We start from the raw sequence: 21,014 nt of genomic DNA, 5'->3' as shown, positions 1-21,014 counted from the left end.
TTCATCTAAAAATATAAATATGTCTCATTTTCCAACTCAGCTAAAGATAAACTGATCACCTGGCAATAAGGGAAATCCAAATTAAGACATCGATGAGGTACCACCTAACACCAGTAGATTGGCCCACATAAACAAGAACACCAACGACACTTGTTGGCGAGGATGTGGGGAAAAGGGAACCCTACTCCACTGCTGGTGGAGCTGCAGGTTAGTACATCCTTTATGGAAATCAGTATGGAGAACACTTAAACAACTCAAAATCTGCATACCATATGATCCAGCAATAGCACTCCTAGGAATATATCCAAAACACCTGTTTCACGACAAACCAACATGCACCCCTATGTTCATAGCAGCACAATCAGTAATTGCAAAAACATGGAAGCAACCGAAATGCCCATCAGCAGAAGATTGGATAAGAAAGCTTTGGTTCATCTACTCCATGGAATACTACTCAGCTATTAAAAAAAAAATGCAGTTCTTTGTGGCTAAATGGGCCCAACTGAAAACTATAATGCTAAGGGAAATGAGTGAAGCCCAAAAGGTTAGATACCACATGTTTGCCTTGATTTAACCTGTAATTTTTGTTGCTTGGTGGTTTGTTATTTTTTGAACCTGTCATTGATACTGTCTCAACCCAGATGTTTTGAAGAATTGAAGTTGCATTATTTTTAACATATTGTTTACTCAATACTATGTCAATTAATTCCATAACGTTGTATATTGATGCTGATGTTTTGTTGGGGATTTTAACTGACCGGAACTTTACTCTGTTAGCTCTACCTTCAGACCAGAGAAGGTCTCCCCAAGAGGCCACTGAACTTATCTGGACAATAAGATGCTGGACTTTATGCTAGGTATATGCTTGCAATGAAGGAATCTCAACTGAACTTGAACTGAGGTTATGCAGCAAGGTGGAGGAATCCACTATGGGGGGAGGGATGTGGGAGCGGTGGGGAGAATCCCCAGTGCCTATAAAACTGTATCACATAATACAATGTTAATAACAATCAAAAAAAGATAAACTGATCACTACTATAATTTTTAGCTATAATTATATTTATTATCTTTAATAGTGATGTCTAATATTTATTAATAATTCTTGATGCATTTTAGTACACTTATTTTAGTTTTAATTTGTTTTGTCATACTTGTTTTTCTGTAACTAACATGTTTTAGAATATTTAGTATATTCTGGCCAAAAGGTGTGGGACCGAGGGTTATGGAAGAGTAAAAGCAAATCTGGGAGAGATTCCTCGACTGCACCACCAGGTCCCGGAGGAAGAACAGTCTTCTTTTTCAAAGCTCCATTTTCCAAGGCCTGGGGAATTTCTTTCCTGAGCACAGTTTTGATGAAGCCAGGATGCATGTGCTGGAACGTGGAAGCCCAGGAGACAGAGCGCCCCCTCTGCCCATGTCAGGGCCCTTCTAAAGCACAGACTCCTTCCCATGGCCGCTGCTCAGTCAGCGCGTGTCCAGGGCAATGCCTTCCACCGAAGCCATGACCAGTGGGCAAAGTGGCCTTGAGTGCCCATGGGCAACCTGTGTGTTTCTTGGCAAATATCCATGGCTTCACACTAATCCATTCACTAAATAGCGGTGAATGTGAAAGCTAGTCGTGTTTTGCATGCTATTTGTAGTTGTGTCACAACATTAATTTTGAAAAGGCAAGGTATCTAATATGATGTTCCCCTGAACATGATTAGCCACTGCTTGACAGAGTTCAGTGAGACTCAGAAAGTACACTAAAAAGAGTTTCTGACTTTGAACCTGAGGCAAATGGATCTACTGAGCTACTTAAGAGAAAAAGGCTGAAACACACACACGTGGCAGCTGGGCAAGGGAGGAAGCAGCACCAGCTTGCACACACTTGCTCCTGCAGTCCAGGCAGGAGGTGAACGCTGTCACATGACGGCAGTTAGGGCGCAGGCATTCCAGCTGCTTTCAAGAGCATGAAGACACATTGCAGGTGCCCACTGCACTATAGAATTCAGATGCCTTTCTCCATCAATATTTAGGCATACTAAAAAGATTTATTTTATTTGTGTTTGAAAGTCAGAGATAGAGAGAGAGGGAGGGAGAGAGAGAGAGGGAGGGAGAGAGAGAGAGGTTCTCTGTCTGCTGGTTCATTCCCCAGATGGCTGCCTTGGCCAGAGCTGAGGGAGTGGTCTGAGGCCAGGAGCCTGTTCTGGGTGCAGGAGCCCAATGACTTGGTCTATCCTCCACTTCTTTTCCATGTGATAAGCAGGGAGCAGGAATGGAGGTGGAGAAGCTGGGACCCACAAGGGATATGACACAGCAAGCAGAGGCCTAATCTACTGTGCCACACTGCTGGACCAAGAATGTCTGTGTTTTCTTTGAAATGCCTATCATGCAGTAACAATGGGACTAAAAATTTCTCTAATCTTCTAAAAAGAATAAACCGGCAGTTATCTATTATGCAAAAAAGTGTACATATGCTTTGATCTAGAAATCAGTTCTAGGAACCTGCTCTAAAGAATACTCACACATGTGGACAGGTAGTCTGTGTGGTGTGTTCAACAAATTCTGCTTCCTGCACTAAACAAGTGACCATCACACAGGGAGAAATGACAAGCAGTTTAATAACTTCCATGAAACTTATAAAGAAGAAAGAAAAAGGGAAGAGAAAAAAAAGCAGGAGGGAGGGAATTATTTATGACTGAATTGATTATATTCCTTTATTATATTTCTAATTTGAAGCAATTTGGCAACTTGCAAATACTTAAAATGTAGCTGCAAAAGCACTATTTCCTGGACTACATAGTTCTAATGATTATTGTCTTCTATGTGTAATATAAAAATTTTTAAAAATCACTTCATGTCCTCAAAAATCCACTTTAAAAAGTCTTTGTTTGATGAAAACTCCTGCTAGCAGCTGTCATTTCTAACATTCCACAAGAACTCCTGTGCACTGGCCAGACACCACACAATGGCTTTTTCTTTTTGCTTTGAAAATTACATCTGCAATTTCAACCTTTAAACTCCCTCCTCGCCTAGGATTGTAAAGAATGTCTGAATATCTAATTTCAGCTTCAGGGAAGTCTGTGACCCTGCCTGAGAGCACAATGAAACGCGTAGTCCTGGTGTAAAAGCGTCCAGCTACACCTTCGTATTCAGTCCGAGAGTCCCCTCCTCTCTAAGCCATGAGGAGAAACTCCAAAGTTTCTCACATTTGACTAAGGGCATTCCTAGCCATCCCTCTTGTAGAGTTTCATGATCTCATCCAGTTCAACAAGAATGTAAGCTTTTCTTCGACCTGTGAGACAGGAATTCCTTCAGAGAATCAATACAGAATTACTGTACATTAAAGACTGGTTAAATGCTCTCGCATACGTTCTCTCTTCCATATGTATTTTCATGAAAATTGATAAGGATTCCCAGTGGTAATGCTAGCACAAAGACAAAGATAAGAAAAAAAATCCTTTGCTGTTTTCCCAAAAGCATTATAAATCTTAACTGTCTTTTGCCAACTAGTTTTTATGGTGTTGTGTGTATGTGTGTATGTGTGTGTGTGTGTGTGTGTGTGTGTGTGTGCAACTGCAATAAAAATGTACACACTAAACTAAATCCTAGTCATAGACATAGAATAGTTTTCTATTTCTATTATTTGAAAAGTTCTCATCTGATATTTCAAACAGCAGCATGAAACATGGCTAAACATCATTCAAAACTCCTGAACCAATTTTCAGGATGAGCTTACATTCCACTATGGGTTGAATAAAAATACTTGTTTTCTCATCACATTTAATGTTTGCATTTAATAACAGATGTTATACAAATGATAAAAAAAATAGAATGCCAAGAGAGAAAAATATGGAAGAAATTTGAAAGTTGAGCAAATCCTACATTAACAATGAGACATGAGCCTTCACAGGGGGATTCATTTGCTGTGAAACAGGCATGGCACTAAGCATGCTGAGACAAGCCCTCACACCCCCTCCCACACACACAATATTCTAGGGTTATGATCCTGGGACTTCTCAGCCTCCATAACTACAACACACAAATGTTTGCTCTTTCCCAGCCACCCACCTGGGATTTTATTACAACAGCTAAAACAGACCAAGACAGATGTAACAAAGGTTTGGACAACAGGTATATATGTGGGTATATGCACATGTTGCTGAAGCCCAGAGGATCCTGTAAGATTTTGATTCATTTCGCCTAATAAGTGGTGTTTGGGAATTGGTATGCTTTAAAAGGCCCTCCAAGTCAATGTACAAACCTTAACAGATAAGTTTACTTCTTATCTTGTTGTCAACCCAGATTTGTAGCATTAGGGGACCTCAAAACTGAGTCTGTCACTTCCATTCTATGGATCTACTAAGCACTTCCAGGAATAGGGGGTTCTGCCTTATGCTTCCTCATGGAGCTGCAGGATTCCCTTATTCTAGGGACCATTCAGTCCCTCTAGAAACCATTGGTTCAGAATCTAGGTGCCTTGCTGGCCCCGTCTACAATCCATAGAGGGTCTGTGTTTACCCCAGGTTTTTTGAGGGTGTGGTCTGTGCCTACAGGTCTGCACAGTGCTTGTATGGAGACTGCGTGTACACTGCCCAGGCTCTTGCTGTGTGTTTGGATGATTTTACAGATACAAAGAGGCACAGATAACACTAGTTTAAAATGTATTTTAGAATTTCAGTTTTTCAACATGATCAGTATTGAATTTGGCTGAGACAAAATTGCTCATAAAAGAACAATTATAAATGAATTGAAACAATATTCTGCACAAAAATTTGAATGATAAAAAAGAAAATAAGCTGCTTATGAATTAATCATGATCACTTACATGGACAAGCATGTTGGCCAAAGTCATTTGCATAATTAGGTAACTAATTATGTCTGAAATTCAACTTCATGCATAAGGAGAAGACCAAAAATGACTAATAACAGAAATTTCCTTTTCTCAGTTTGGAAAAATATTGTCTTTCATTTCTATAAGACCTTTAAAAACAAACTCCTAAATTATAGCAGTTTGTGTATCTACAAGTTACGTGATATCAAGAAGCAGCTATCCATTTCCATTTAAACTCTAGTGACCACTTAAAAGTCTTTTGGCTGTAGTTCAAAGCCAACATTTCATTATATGCTCATTAATCATATGATAATAATTCCAGTTGTCATTTGAGAAGAAGAAGCAGAGACACATTACGTCTGCACAGAAAGACACTCCCGCAGGGCAGAGAGTATCTGAACCAAGAGCAAACAAAATCAAGGAAAAGAACAACAAGAAAATAGCTCAGTTCTCATTGTGGCTCTTTTTCCTAATATAAATGCGACCAGTTATCAATGAATTCAAAAGAACACACACTGTGATCAGTCCATTAGTGAATATTTACAGAAGGCTTGCAATGAGGCAGACACTGAAGGCCCTGGAGATATGAAGATGAAAAGACACACTTCCTGTTTTCAAGGATCTTAAATCCTGGGGAGACAAATGTGGGAGCCCTGCAACATAATATCATTGCTTTAGTAGGGGCCAATGTCCCCAGGAGCAATCCCCTGCTATAGCCAAAAAGACTTTGCAAGAAGCCCTTCTCTCCCAAGGAATCAGTGTTCCTTGTATTAATTCAAGTCACTGCACATCACGGGGAAGAAAAAAGTGAGTCAACTGGAACAAAAAGGAGTATCTTCAGTTAAGATAACATGGTTAAATTTACAATGGTCAGGGAGTGATTTGCTTTAGTAGTATTTTAAAGGACAGAAGATTGTTTTGCAGAAGTGAAGCTGATTCCTTGAATCTTTGCAATTCTCCATAGGAGACATGGACATTCAATCGCCCTAGAATACAGAACTTGAGGCAGAGACAGGCCATGCATTGTAGCCATGCCTATCTGAAAGGATGGCTGGAGCTTCTTCCAGTGACCTACCAAACCTGTGGGTGTCAGCTCTCACATCACATCTCTGATTTTTCTGTTCATGATTGAAAGTCTTTCTCACAATCTCAAGGAGGCCTCTGTACTTTTGAGACGCAGGGAAGGACTGATTACAAAGTCAGATGAAGGTGAAGAGGGTATAACAGTGGAAAAGCTTGGTTCCATTGGCTTCTGAATTTGTGTTAAACAGGAAAGATTATTGATCAAAAAAATGGATGAACATTGTCTGACTTTTGGAGACTTACTATGATGACATATAAAATATCAGTGCAACATTTGAATGGGTTGGCATTTGGTCCAGTGGTTAGGACGCTGGTTAAGATTTTCATTTCCCATACTGGTGTATCTGGGTTCAGTGTCCGCTCTGGCTCCTGGCTCTAGGTTCCGATTGGTGGGCCTTGTGAGGCAGTGGTGATGACCCGGTAACTGAGTTTCTATCATCTATGTGAGTGACCTGGATTGAGTACCTGACTATTGGCTCCAGAATTCAGCCCTAAACATCCCACCCACAATTTGGCCATATCATATAGATGGGTGCTCCCTCTGTCTCTTTTGTGTCATTACCTCTCAAATGTATTCTGGAAAATTAAAAACAGAATGCAAGTTTAACATATCATTTGCAAAATGAACTTGAAAACTGTCATCTCTTTGTGCTTCTTAGCCCATGCTCAGCACCGTGTTCTATTCAGAAGTATATCCTTTCTAGTTAATTCAACAAATCAGAGACCTATGAAGGTACTTCACAAAGTTTTGGGAAAAAAGCATTAAGTGATAAATTCATTTTAGTACAAAAATATTTGAAAGTTATGTAAAGGTCACAGAAAATGTCTATTAAGGAAAACTAGGCATGGTTTTTAAAATTAATTTCCTGAGGTGTCCTACCAAGCTGGAGCTGCTATGAGCTGAAGGTCAGAATGAGAACAGGATTTGGCTGGCATGTGTTTTTTTCTGATAGTGGAAGGTCCATTGGCCAGAATCACAGCAACTGCCTTCAAGGTCGATAGGCACTGGCGCCTGTTCCGGCTCCCTGAGCTCCATTGTGCAGTTGCCCATTGAGATGTGATGTCACATCAAAGTCAGGACACAGATCGGACTTCCAAAAGAAGCACAACCACAATCCTGTTATACGTCTTAGTCCCTGACAATGTGTCCACAACTCTCGTAAATACCTTGGACTATGAAACTTTCATAAAAAGCTAATTAAAAATGTTTCTAGCCACAATTATCAGAGCTTAAAATATTTGTTTAGAAGTCCATGTTATTATTCCTTGGTATTAAAATATGTGCAACTTGCACTGAAATACAATGATATAAATTATCAATTAATGGCGGGTGTTGGGTTCTTTGGTTCTGTGTATACATGTCAGCACTAAATTGTACAATTGAAGAAGAAATGTATACATTTATGCAGTTATACCAAGGAAAATGCATAACTAAGCCCATAATCCCATTACATCATTGAGGGATATTCATTAGTTATTCCACCAGCTACTTTATTGTTACAAGAGCACTTTGTAGCTCTCACACTCATCAATGCTTATTGTTATAGATTTTAAAACTTACCTTGCTTCTTCTGTAAAGTTACTTATGCAAGAAAATCAAGCATTGCTTTTCTTTAAGTCAACACCCTGACCCTGTTCAGAAAAGGCTTTTAAAGGCAATAATTACAAATCAAAATAGTCTGAAAAGAGAGATCTTTAACTCCATTAAGACGTTGAAACACACAGCTCGTATGTGAACAGATTATAGAATGGAACATTATAAGGCATAAACTTAACATTTGTATCTCTTTTATACTATAGCAAGTGACAGTATAAAATCTCAGTCATTCAAACCTTATCCCCATTTCATAAATATCACAAAATAAAAATTAAAAATGTTTTACCAGTTAGACAGACCTATCTCATTAAAGCCACTGTAGCCCAGCTCTTGCCTGCTGAGTCCCAGATCTTCGAGGTCCATGCATTTAAATCCAGGTGGGCACTGGTAGCCTTCCTCCAGCTCAGGTGAGCAGTGTGTATCTGGGATAGCTAAACTATTCCAAGTTACATTCCTGTGAACACACGGATATGTTTGATCACTTCAACAAGCATAAATGCTGCCAAAATGGATTATGAAATCATCCTTTGTTAATAACTGTCAATGTAGGAATACTGATACTATATTAAAAAATCTCAAATGATACCCAATCACTCCATCATAAGAGTATAACCATCACTACTCTTTTTGATATTAAGCACAGATCTAGACAACTGAAGCAAGGAATTTTTCTATTTGCCAAGAATGCTCACTTGTCTAAAGACTCATTGTTATTCACAACATCCTGTCCCAACATAGGCACCATTGAAAATCCGTTTCTAAATGGCTAAGTACTGTGAGTTTCCTGGATGACAGTCATGTGCATTTGCAGAGGTGCGTGCAGTTTATAAAGAAAACCACACAAATAAAATCTACAGGCTCTACACTTGGAACAAGGACACCAAGGTAATGGCATCCTCGATGCTAAGGACTCCTAGAGGATGATGATATGCCCCCTTTTTCATCTTCATTGAGGCCAGCCTTGGGATCAGGTTCATGTAGAAAGTTCTAAACAAGTTAGGACTTTCTTGTTGCAAAGACTAGTCATCACGGGATTAGCGTCTGTAGACTCTTGTTATGGGCTGGTTGTGAAAGTGGGTCCCCAAGGCTGGGTTAGAGTGGAGGCCAGAGTTCAGGAGTAATGATTTCAGATTTCTTTTAAGCCAGTGACCTGGTTGCAGTCATTTCCCTCCGCACCTGCGTTCCTAGGAGCTTCTGTTTCAGGGAACAGCCATCGGACAGCCTTGATTGCCCTAATCAAGCCAAATGGAGGCAGATTTTTTTTTCTCTAATATCTTTCAGAATTCAATTGGTTGCTTTCTTGATCTGTCTACCATGGCACCTCTGTGCGAACCCAGCTGCTCAAGGTCACCACACACACATTTTGCACTGCTCCTTCCCCCACCACGCATGATGCCTAGCAATATCTGCCTAGTTCCTTGTCAGCCATAGGAACACTGTAGAGGACAGCCCAATTCAGATACTGCACGCTTATCCCTACTGGAGTATGCTCTTTATCAGTGGCAAGCGAGCGTTTGTGTTTGCACTTGTTAGGAAATACATGGTTAGACCACGTATCCCTCCAGTCATATTTTCAGGTGAATCTTTGGATCCAGCGTGAAAAAGTTAATGAAGAGGCTGCAGTAATGGAAGTTATCACCGGGAGGGTGAGGAACACGATCTCAGGGATATCACTTATGTGGGTAATTCAAAAAGTTCATAAAAATGGAATCTAAAAATTAGTCTGTTTTGGTACAAAACCTTTACAAACCATATATTCCAAGGGGTCTTCAAAAATGTATGGAAAAGTGTGCATTATGGAAAACTGCATGCAGTTAAGAAGTTTTAGCAACAAGACCATGTTTTCATTTTAGCTTTTCACAATTGTTTTTCCTAATTTTACATTCACACATGTAAGACAAATAATTCACCTTCACTCGGGTCCATCCTATCTCTATGATCTGGATTTGGTATCTGCAACCAGAGAATGCAAGAATCAACGGAATGGGCTGCACCTTCAGAGCACGGCTGCTCAGCTAGGGTCCTAGTTTTGTCACTGATTGGTCATGCTGGTTGAGTGAGCTACAGGCCTTTCCTAGACCAGTCTCCTCGTTTATAAGCTAGCAATGATCATCATATACAAGGTGGTTATATATTAAAAAAACAGTTGCTACAGTCAGCACCTCAATATGTTGCAAACGATTATTGTGAATGATGGTTAACTACTGCTAAGAATAAAATTTCACATAAGCCCTTGGAGGAAATAAATAAATAATTGTAAAAAAAAAGAGAGAGAGAAGAAAGTTTTGGTATGTAATGCTGAAAGCACAATGTTCATGGAGCTCTGTGAAGCTGAACCATATTTTATGGATTACCTATTTATATTTGAAGAAGACAGCTGAGCTTCAGAGAAGGAAATGTTTGTGAATTTGTCAAAATTAATATTCTTTCAATGTCAAATATTTCAAGTGTAACAACAGCAGCAATGTCAGAGAAAACACTCTGTCTAAAAGAGAAAGTTTCTCAGAAGGTCACACTCCAGGTACTGGGGAAAGCAACAGCCCACCTGCCTGTGACCTCTGGCTCAGCGACATCCTGCACCTGTAGCCTAACCTAGCCACATCCTGCTTTCTGTATTTGCAAGGTGGTGAAAACATGTCCTCATAGCAGAACTTGACTGACAATGTGTACACGGCACTTAAAGGGGGTACCCAGTATACAACAGGTGGCATTTGTTGTCTATTATTACTTGCTGATGGTTTGAAATTTATTGATTACCTCCAATTAAAGTCTACCTCTAGGGTGTATTACCTCGGGTGTTTCATTTTTAACATGGATATAGCTACAACCACTGCATTAAGTGAGTTAATGCATGCTACTCAGAATAGCATCAGGAAGATTATTCACTCAATAATCATTAACTTCTATATATGAAAGCAACTTTTCTTTTTTCATTCCATTTACTTTTTCTTTCAATATTATCTTTGTCATTTTTTTTACAAAAAGATTTATTTATTTATTTGAAAAGTAGAGTGAGATGGGGGGGAGGATGAGAGAGAAACAGAGAGAGAGAGAGAAAGGGAGAGAGAGAGAGAGCTTTCTTCCTCTGGTTTACTCCGCAAATGGTTGCAATAGCTAGGGCTGGGCCAGGCTGAAACCTGGAACTAGGATCTTCTTTCAAGGCCACATGGGTGGCAGGAACTTAGGTTGGTGCATCATTCCCTGCATCCTAAGACCTCTTGGCAAGCAGCTGGCTGGACTTCAAGCAGCACTCTGCCATGGAACGCAAGTGTCCGAAGCACAATCTCCAGTGCCCCTAAAGAGTTTGGAATTTCCAACCTCAGGATCATATCAATGAATTCCTTAAAATAAATTTCTAGCATATGTCATCTATCTTTTGAATGAATTCAATGGGAGATACCTGTGTGCATATGTGTGCATATGAGATGACAAATGTGGATTATGAAAAAGTTTTGTAGACACTTCAAGATCTTGTTGACACTGAAATAAATTCGTACTAACTTGTTTGAACATGTTTGAACAGAATCTAGTTTGAAGCGCTACGAAGCATATCAGTTTAAAGGCCCCATCAGAGCAATATAAACTCTGCTAAAACTGAAGCAAGAGCAAACATAGAAGTGGTGGGGAAGCTTGGTTGGGAGAATGATGGAATCAATGACACCTTATAAAAGATGGTTATACTTAGTAAAATAAGCCAGTCCCCAAAATACAAATAACTTATGTTTTCACTGATACGTGTAGTTAATACTGTATACAAACACATGAACTGAGACGAAGCAGACCTCTTCTGACTCAATTGTCTTTGGTTTGCTGGAACTGTGCTCTTCCTATTTCTTGCTTATTGAATATTACAGTTGGTGTTGTAGGAAGCCTGTGATTCCAGAGTGATTAGCATCATGTTTGTGCACAAATTAAAAACAAAGGAAGGAGGGAGGACAGTTCAGGGAGGGGAAAGGAAAGGAAGAAAAGCATGGTTATCATCTTTGAATTGTACATATGAAATACCAGCGTGGTAGCCTAGTGGCTAAAGTCCTCGCCTTGCACATGCCAGGATCCCATACGGGTGCTGGTTTGTATCCAGCAGCCCTGCTTCCCATCCAGCTCCCGGCCTGTGGCCTGGGAAAGCAATTGAAGACAGTCCAAAGCCTTGGGACCCTGCACCCACGAGGAAGACCCAGAAGACACTCCGGGTTCCTGGCTTTTGGCTTCAGATTGATTCAACTCCGGCCATTGCGGTTGCTTGGGGAGTGAATCATCGGAGGGAAAGTCTTCCTCTCTGTCTTTCCTCCTCTTTGTATATCTGACTTTGCAATAAAAATAAAATAAATCTTAAAAAAAAATAAAATTCACTTCAAAAAAACTCAAAAGGAAAAAAAAAAGAAATACATGGAATCTGTTATCTTTATATGAATGAAAAAATGTAAAAGAGATTTTAGTGCCAATGTTCAAAAAAATGAACAGTTTACACACGAATAGTTCACATTAGGATGTTAAAGATGGGGCCTGGTATGATAGCGTAGTGGTTAAAGTCCTTGTCTTGAACGTGCCCAGATCCCATATGGGTGCCAGTTCTAATCCTGGCAGCACCACTTCCCATCCAGCTCCCTGCCTGTGGCCTCGGAAAAGCAGTCGAGGACGGCCCAAAGCTTTGGGACCCTGAACCCATGAGGGAGACCCAGAAGAAGCTCCGGGTTCCTGGCTTGGGTTCCTTGAAGCTGGTTCTCAGCTTCAGCCGTTGCGGCTGCTAGGACGGTAAGCCATGGGACGGAAGATCTTTGTCTCTCCTCCTCTCAGTATATCTGCCTTTCCAATGAAAATAAATACAATCTTAAAAAAAAAAAAAGGTGTTAAAGATGAAGCCTACAGTGGCAGACCATCAACATTTGTTTCCAAGGAAAAAATTAATTTTGTGTGTGCTCTAATGGAAGAGAATTAACAACGAAAGAATCAGTGGCCACCTTGTGGCCATTTCCACTGCTTTGGCTTCTGGAAAAATGAAACTCCCATCAGTCTCGTCCCCAACAACTATCAAAATCGTGCCCCTCCACGGGGGTTACGGAGAAGACTAGCGCTTTAACAGACATTTTAAGGGTCATGATCTAGATCTTGAAACATTTTTTTCAAGAATTGAAATAGCAGATGAAGCAGGAACTTCACTAGTCGGAGCCTGAAGACAAGCCAAAGAATGCAATGGCTGTCAAGAGGGGACACGATCCAACAAGAGGCAGGCTCACCAGGAGTAGTGATTGGAGACGCTGACATGGTACAGCAGGTTACGCCAAAGCCAGTGATGCCAGCATCCCTGAAGGCTGTCCTGCTGGCTGCTGCCCTTCTAATCCAGCTTCCCCCTAATGGCCTGGGCATACAACAGTGGATAGCTGGGCCCCTGCCACCCGCGGGAGAGACCTGGAGGAAGCATCTGGTTCCCTTGACCAAGCCCAGTGCTGGCCAGTGCAGCCATCTGAGGGACTAAGTCAGCAAGCAGAAGACTTTTTTTCCCTGCATCTCCCCCTCTCTCTGTAACTCCGACTTTCAAATAAATGAATCTTTCAAAAACAAGACAGTAACGATTATGCCCACACCAAAGGCATTTTTGCTTGCTATCTCTCTTAAAAACAAGCAGCAATAACATGTGTGTTAGGAGACTGTTCCGAGAGAGTGAGCTCAAGCCTCAGTAGAAGATGGCTCAGTCTTCCCCTGAGACTCCTGCTTTGTCATCACACACCCAACTAGGGCTAATTTGTAAGCACTTCAATGAGAAAGGAGTAAGCAGCCACCTTGCATTCCTGATTGGATGCCTTCTCACTTCTTTTCCTTAATATTTAAAAAATATTTCAAGGCAACCATTGTTCCTTTGTTAACAATGGATAAACAACTGCCTGCATTAGTTAAAGTCTAAGCACCTGCAGCTCTTTAGGAATGGACTAAACGGCTGACATGATCACTTACAAAAGTACTTTGGACTGTATGGAGCTAAAGGTTATACTTTTTAATTCATTTGCATAAATTTTCAAAAACTTGTATTTATTTTTGTTTTATCAGAAAGAGAGACAGAGACACAGACACAGAGAGATTTTCTATCTGCTCTTTCATTCCCCTGAAACAGCTGAGGCTGGACCGCGGAAAACCTGGAAACCTGGACCTCAACCTGCTCTCCCAGGAGACAGAAACCTAGGGCCTCAGAGTCTCGCTGAGAGTGGAGACTGGGAGTGAGCTAGGTGAACACAGGCACTCTGCCAAGGACCGAGGGTCTCCCGGCCAGTGGCCTAGAGCCCACCCGTGTGAGCTTTCGTAGCCCCCGTGTGTGGTTTGCGTGGAGGCTCTCCAGGGAAGCCAAACGTGTGTTTGTGAAGCATCAGAGCTACAGGTGCTCTTTGGGACAGCCCAGACACAGTCCCAGCAGAGCTGCGTGGTTATGAGTGTATCTCACCACTACTTCAACCTATGGTGACATATTTATGTGTAAAATAACAATGGGAAAAAAGAATTTCCCGTCAATAAGTAGATGTTGTGATTTGTACACATTGTTCAGTTTGAACAAGCATTGATAGGAATATTTTAAAACTTTGGCCTTGTTTCCCTGCTTCAAAATAAGTACTGGAAAAAAAATAAAAAATGAGTACCAGGACACCTTGAGGATAATTAATTATTTTTCAAAAGACTTTAATTATCTTTGACTTTTTGTTAATGAACAAAATATCCTATCTCCAAATAGCATTATGTAGGAGTTTTGGATCTAAGAAAATGTATTCTGATCTTGTTGCTAAAATTGTTTATAACAACAGCTCCGTAATTTGCAGGACTTTGGAGTTCCATTATTTTATTTCTCGTTAATGATTAATTGTAATGTCAGAGGGTATTGAATTGTAAATTGGAACACAAGCATTATTATCTCCATTCACTGACTAAGGAACTTAATTAGTTTGAACAAGTCACTTTAACCATTTCAGCCTCAATTTCTCAAATATAAAAATGGAAAAGTTTCAGTTATATAAAAAAGAATTCTCAGAATGATCTCACCATAAAAGAAAATGAGAGAAATCAAGAGCCTCATAATTCAACACAGACTTCATAAGGTATGGTTTCTGTCTATTTGAAAGATTCATCAATGCCAAAAGACAATAGTATCTCAAGACTTCATGCTCAAATTCTCTCTGTGGCTCACTATGCCACCTTCCTCTGATGGGATCTAATTACTGAATTGGCACTTGTAATTACTGTCACGAATGAGCATAATCCTGATTATTCAGCTCCTTCTTGGAAGCTGTTTCTCCCGTGTGTTTGAGCAGGACCACTTCATTTCATTTACATGTATGGTCATGCATATCAAATGCTTGTAGGTGGGCCTCCTCTATGTCACAGCCAGCATGCTCAGGACATAGTTCTAACAGACTGTAGTACTCTGTGTGAGAGGGACAGGAGAGCCATGACCACAGGGGACCTGGGCACATGTTTTCTGAGCTGCTTGCACTGTCATGGTATCATGACCATGTGTCCCAATGGCTGGTGGATGGCGAGGCCTGGGAGACCACATGTGTGGCTTGGAGGGACCGTTATTAAATAAGCAGCAGGGGTTCTAGGAGGGGATCCACAGTGTTGTACAAGCCTGTGTGCAGTTACACAAGAGGGCGGAAAGAGAGAGAGACCACCTGCCCATTCGCCGGAAGGAACGTCTGCTCAGTGTTTTCTTGGGTAAGAGTTGTGAACAAGAGTTGTGAAGTTGTTACCATATCAAATAATTTTTGGACCACACTCACAGAGATTTACATATGGGAGCTAAAGACAAGAATATGTGCTTTCCCTTAACCGAAACTGTGTGATTAATGTACCGTAAGTCAACCTGCTGATTACAAGTTATGCTTGATTTGAAAGAAAAGTGGAAAAGGTAGCAAAGCAAACCAATCAACAAAATCCAGACTTACAGCAGAAGTTATTGTCATGTGTGCTTATTAGATTTTCACAAACTTTACATACAATAGGAATTTATAGTTAACAGCAGGAGGTTTCTTCATATTGATTTGTTCTTTTAAGAACTGAAGTAGGAGCAAGCCTAGTTTTCATTTATCCAAAGTTGACCAGTTTGTTAGCAAAAGACATTCCCAGAAACCCAGTGCCATCATATCTCCGAGCTGGCCTTCAGTGAGAACTGACTGTCCATGGTGCCAAGTAGTAAGTCCACAGCACACCTAGTCCATGTGCAACAGCTAACCATGCGCAGCTAAAACCATGTCCTCCATTGCACCAGCAACCGTTCCTTTCTGTTTATATCACACATCCTCGGTGAAGTTGTAAACGGAGCCACACAGTTCCAGTGAAATCCAACAGACAGAAAATCTCCCTCCCTCTCTTTCTCTCATTACCCATCCTCTTGCCCCAATCTTCTGAACAGTGAAAAAGGCCTTGGCTACCTTCAATGGCACTTGTCTTGTTGTTACGGCAGACAGGAAAATTAGGTTCATTTGACTAAAGGCTGGTCCCAGAACTGAGAGGCTGTCCCTGTCACTGTGTGAGCTTACAGGGAGCGCTACTGGCTTTTCCACGTTCATTTCAGAGAATCACCTGGCTTTGCTTTCACCTCTATTCAGCCTCCCCTTATCAGGATGAATTAAAAACTCCTAGGATCTGGCCTGGTTAAGACTAATGCTAGATGGTTTAGAAAGCTAATCCCACTCAGGAATGCAAGGAGCTTGTTTGCAGAGATAAATTATTTATTGATTTTTGAGAACTCTTAATGGTTTTATCTAGACATTTGGTGGGGCTGCAAAACAAGATAAATTGTCTGAGGCAGGAAGGGACATTGACATAATACCTCTTCTTATAAACAAGCGAATCTGACACATTTTCTAGAAGAGTTTCTCTTTATCATTAAACTGAATATTATACTGCCTTTTCCACTCCTTCACCCACACATTCCTGAAAGACGTAGCAGGTGAAATCAGTAAGAACTACAGATACAGGGGCCAGGGCCACGGCACAGTGGTTAAGGTCCTCACCTTGCACGCCCGGGATCCCATATGGGCGCCAGTTCTAATCCTGGCAGCCCCGCTTCCCTTCTAGCTCCCTGCCTGTGGCCTGGGAAAGCAGTTGAGGACGGCCCAAAGCCTTGGACCCTGCACCTGCGTGGGAGACCCGGAAGAGACTCCTGGCTTCGGATCGGCATAGGCCGTTGTGCTCACTTGGGGAGTGAATCATCGGACGGAAGATCTTCCTCTCTGTCTCTCCTCTCGGTATATCCGCCTTTCCAATAAAAATAAAAATAACTCTTTAAAGAAAAAAGAACTACAGATACAGGGGACAGGGCAATGGCACAGTAGGCTAAGCCTCTGTCTTCAGCACTGGCATCAGAAAAGGGTGCCCATTTGCTTCATTTCTTTTTTCTTTTTTAATTTTTTTTTAGATGATGCTTACATAGTTGATCAGGGTGGTAAGGATCGAGGATCAGGGAAAAGTAGGTGTGGTCATGGTTTCCAAGTTTTCTCTTTCTTTTTGCTGTGGGGAAGGGAGAGACAAGGGAGAGACCACACCCAGCATCCCAACAGCCCCAGCGCCTGGGGATGGGGAACGCCCACCCACTATTGACCCAGGGTCCTGAAGTGGTGGCCATTGCTTCACCTACGACCCAGCTCTCTGCTAATGGGAGAAGAGCAGAGGATGGTCCCAGTGTTTGGGACGTCTGCACCCATGTGGGATCCTGGAAGAGGCTCCAGGCTGCTGGTAGATTGGCTTTACTCCAGTGTGGGGAGTGAACCTATGGATGGAAGATTCCTCTCTTTTTCTCTCTGTGACCCTGACTTTCAAAGAAGAACAAAGCCATTTTTCTTAAAAAAAATAAAACTACAGATATGGATAAAAAAAATAAGAAATTTAAATCATTTTAAGATATAGTGGCTAGGGCCTGGTGCAGTAGCCTAGAGGCTAAAGTCCTTGCCTTGCACACACAAGCATCCCATATGGGCACTGGTTCTAATCCTGGCAGCCCCACTTCCTGTCCAGCTCCCTGCTTGTAGCCTGGGAAAGCAGTCGAGGATGGCCCAAGGCCTTGGGACCCTGTACCCACGTGGGAGACCCAGCCTGGCTCCTGGCTTTGGATTGGCTCAGCTCCATTCATTGCGGCCGCTGGGAGAGTGAGTCAGCAGACAGAAGATCTTCCCATCTGTGTCTCTTCCTCTCTGTTTATCTGACTTTCCAAAAAAAAATAAATAAATCTTCAATATAATGCTTTCCTTTAACAGATATTTTAAATTTTCATTTTACCTTGTTACATTTGAAGAGTTCTTTTCTTTTTTAATTATGCAGCTTCATGTCCTTTATGGGCCAAAAGATCCAAGGTGATGAGTCACATGCTTAGAGTCAATTGGTACAACAGAACAAGGCTCCCAGGACCGAAGGTAAGTATATGGGGGATTAATTCATGCACAGCAAGGAGCTGTTCCTTTCCCTTTGTCAGGAGGATCTCAATGCCTCATCCAAGAGAGGCCATCATGAATTAGCTATTATGAATATAAAAATATTTTGTACACATTAGATGCTCAAAAGACGGTTGTTGCCTGTGGTTTGAGTTTCCAAACTAGAGGGGGAGCGATTTTCATCCTGTGACTTCTGTCCTTTCGGAGTGGCCAAGTGGCACCCAGGAGACTTCCCAAAGGTAAGAATATGAAAAGTCATGTTCAGGGGAGGATTTGGGATATGTCTCCATCCCTGGCCTTGCTCTCCCTCAACCACAAAGTTCACTTCCCCATTGAATTGCTAGAAGTAAAAATGGAAGACTCGGGGAGGAATTACTTGGAGACAGTTGCTCCACAACTTGCTTTTTAGTGAAAGACCAGGAGCTCTAATTACCTTTGGTGCTCTTTTGACATTTCTAGGGAAACAGCCTTAAGGGAAGAGGAAATTCAAATTATCCCTGGCACAGAGCCCTAGGCAGTGGCTAAGAAGCCTGTTATTTATTGGCAGACTCTACACGTATCCTTTAAAGAGCCAGGCAGTGGTGTGAGATTCAAACAGACATCTGGAAGTTTCATGCACAAGCAGATTTTAAACTAATTTTCCAGTCTAATTCAGTATCAGATTCTAGCTCTGACAATGCAGAAACAGATTGGAATCAGTAGTTTTGGCATTTTGTCAGGTGATATCTCTTTCCTAAGGAGATTTGATCCTCGGAGTTAATTTTCAAAATGTAATCTGTTGTGGTTTGTAACATGGGGGAAAGCAGGCCAGTCAATTGAACCTGAGATACCATCACACTATTAAATATGGATTCCAAGCAAACAACTCTAGCCATGACTGTGTGAGAGAGCAATTGGTAGGGCTCCTCAATCCATATTCAAGGATCCGGGACTGTGGCTCAGTGAGCTAAGCCACTGCTTGATACTCCGGCATCCATGTTGGAGGGACAGTTCAAGTCTTAGCTGCTCCATTTCTAGTCTTACAAACGCACCTGGGAAAGCAGTGATGATCCAAGTACTTGAACACCTGCTATTCTTCTGGCATACCTGGATGGAGTTCAGGGATTCTAGTTTCAGCCTGGCTCAATCCTGGTCATTGTGACTACTTAGGGAGTGAACCCATAAGTAGTATAACACCCACACACACTCTCTCTCTCCCTGCATCTATCTCTACCTCCTTCTGTCACCTAGTCTTTGAAATGCATAAATAAATCATTTTTAAAAATCTAGATGTACAATCCTACTACACCATTTCCAAATTCAGACTTAATTCTAGTCATTGTAACCACTTACCCATTTACTCCTAAATTTTGAATTTGTTTCCTAAATATGTTCTCCTTATAACCAGAGGGAAATCAAACACTGTATTCAAACATTTTGGATGGACACATGAGGGGGATTATCATGTATGGAAATAGTGACATCTGTGTCGAGGCAGCAAGGTGGAACTCTGTCTTAGCAGCCCACGAGCTCTTTCTCTCTTTCTCTGGGTTGCTTCACCCTTTGCTGAGCTCCCTTTTCTATGACTGTTAAGAGGGGTGGGGGGAATCCCCAGTGCCTATAAAACTGTATCACATAATACAATGTTAACAACAATAAAAAAAAAAAAACAGAGTGGAAAATGGAACACAACTTGGCAAGTTGTTTTGAGATGAGGAGGAGATAAAATTAGAGTTGTTCAATACAGGCTGTTTACCACAATAATAAATCAAGGTTTTATAATCTATAATATTACCTTAACTTCTAAGGTGATAGAATATCTTAAGATAAAATAAGAAAAGGTGGCATAGCCAGTAAAGCTGCTGCCTGCAATGTCAACATCATACATGAGCTCCAGCTGCTGTACTGGTTGCTCCACTTCCTATCCAGCTCCCTGCCAATGGCCTGAGAAGACCACTCACTAGAAGACAACTCAAGAATTTGGGCTCTGCCAACCACATAAGAGACCTGGATAAAGCTTTAGACTCTAGGCCCTGCTTTGGCCTGGCCCAACACTGGCAGCATCTGGGAAGAGGACCAGGGAAGGGAAGATTATTCTCTCTGTGTGTAATTCTTTTCTTTTAAATATTTATGTAGAAGGCAGATTTGCAGAGAAGAGGAGAGACAGAGCGAGGATGTTCCATTCACTGTTTCAGTGCCTAGTGACTGCAACAACTGGAGCTGAGCTGATCTAAAGTCAGGAGCCAGGGGTGGGTGTTTCTTTCTGGATATCCCTTGTGGATGCAGGGACCCAAAGACTTGAGCCAGCCTCCACTCTCTCCCCAAGTCATAAGCAAGTTGTTGGAGAAGAAGTGAAGAAGCTGGGACATGAACTGGTGCCAAATGGGATGCTGATGCCACCAGCAAAGAATTAGCTTACTATATATATCACTGTTCCAGCCCCTTGTAATTCCTTCAAAGTAAATATACCTTTTAAAAACTGCTATTATGTAATCAACCAAAACAAATAAATCAGTTTTAAGACCCTATGAACTGCAAGGTTTTCTTTTTCTTGGAATGAAGACCCTCACAAATGGTTTGCTATTGTGGTACAAACCAAGTTGGGATTAATTTTCATGTAAAAGTTAAAAATTTTGTTATGTGAAAGATTGATGTAATTGGTGGCTCAAGTGGTTCATATCTTAGAGATATGATATGCAGAATAAAATAAATAATCTAGAGTAATACACATGTATTACATATCTATTTCATACATTTAGATGAGACTGAACATTATATAACCTCTACATAAGGAAAGAAATCAGGATAAAAAGGAAATTTGATTGTCTTCCTTGGTAGACGGTTTACTACATCTATTATAAACAGTTTATGCATATGGGCCTGGGTCTGCATTTGTATACAGGTCTGTTGAGGTGCAATTAAAATATTGTAGGAGTTGCTCAAATGGCAAAACAAGCATGGATATCGACGTCAGACTTAGATTTGCAAACTGATCTCTTGTTTACCAGCTATATGTGTTACTTATCCTCCAGCATTGCAAACGTAAAAGGAATAATTCCTTCCAAAATGCTCTGAAAACTGCCGTAATGCAAACTACCTGAGGCACACTCACCAACGTGGTTATCCTTTTAAC

The 21,014-nt window shown here is 41.2% G+C and overlaps 1 protein-coding gene across 1 annotated transcript in view; it reads right to left on the bottom strand.

Moving 5' to 3' along the window:
- NALCN (sodium leak channel, non-selective) overlaps nucleotides 1-21,014 on the bottom strand; it is a 287,262-nt gene that overhangs the window by 228,047 nt on the left and 38,201 nt on the right. Inside the window, exon 7 of the mRNA XM_040991012.1 lies at nucleotides 7,796-7,950. Coding sequence (XP_040846946.1) covers nucleotides 7,796-7,950 — 155 coding nt within the window. The remainder of the gene's footprint in view (nucleotides 1-7,795; nucleotides 7,951-21,014) is intronic.

The sequence above is a fragment of the Ochotona curzoniae genome, unplaced genomic scaffold, assembly GCF_017591425.1.
Source record: "Ochotona curzoniae isolate NIBS_2020 unplaced genomic scaffold, NIBS_Ocur_1.0 contig_64, whole genome shotgun sequence".
NCBI lineage: Eukaryota > Metazoa > Chordata > Mammalia > Lagomorpha > Ochotonidae > Ochotona > Ochotona curzoniae.
The sequence above is the reverse complement of the archived record's forward strand: the minus strand, read 5'-3'. Positions and strand labels throughout refer to the sequence as shown.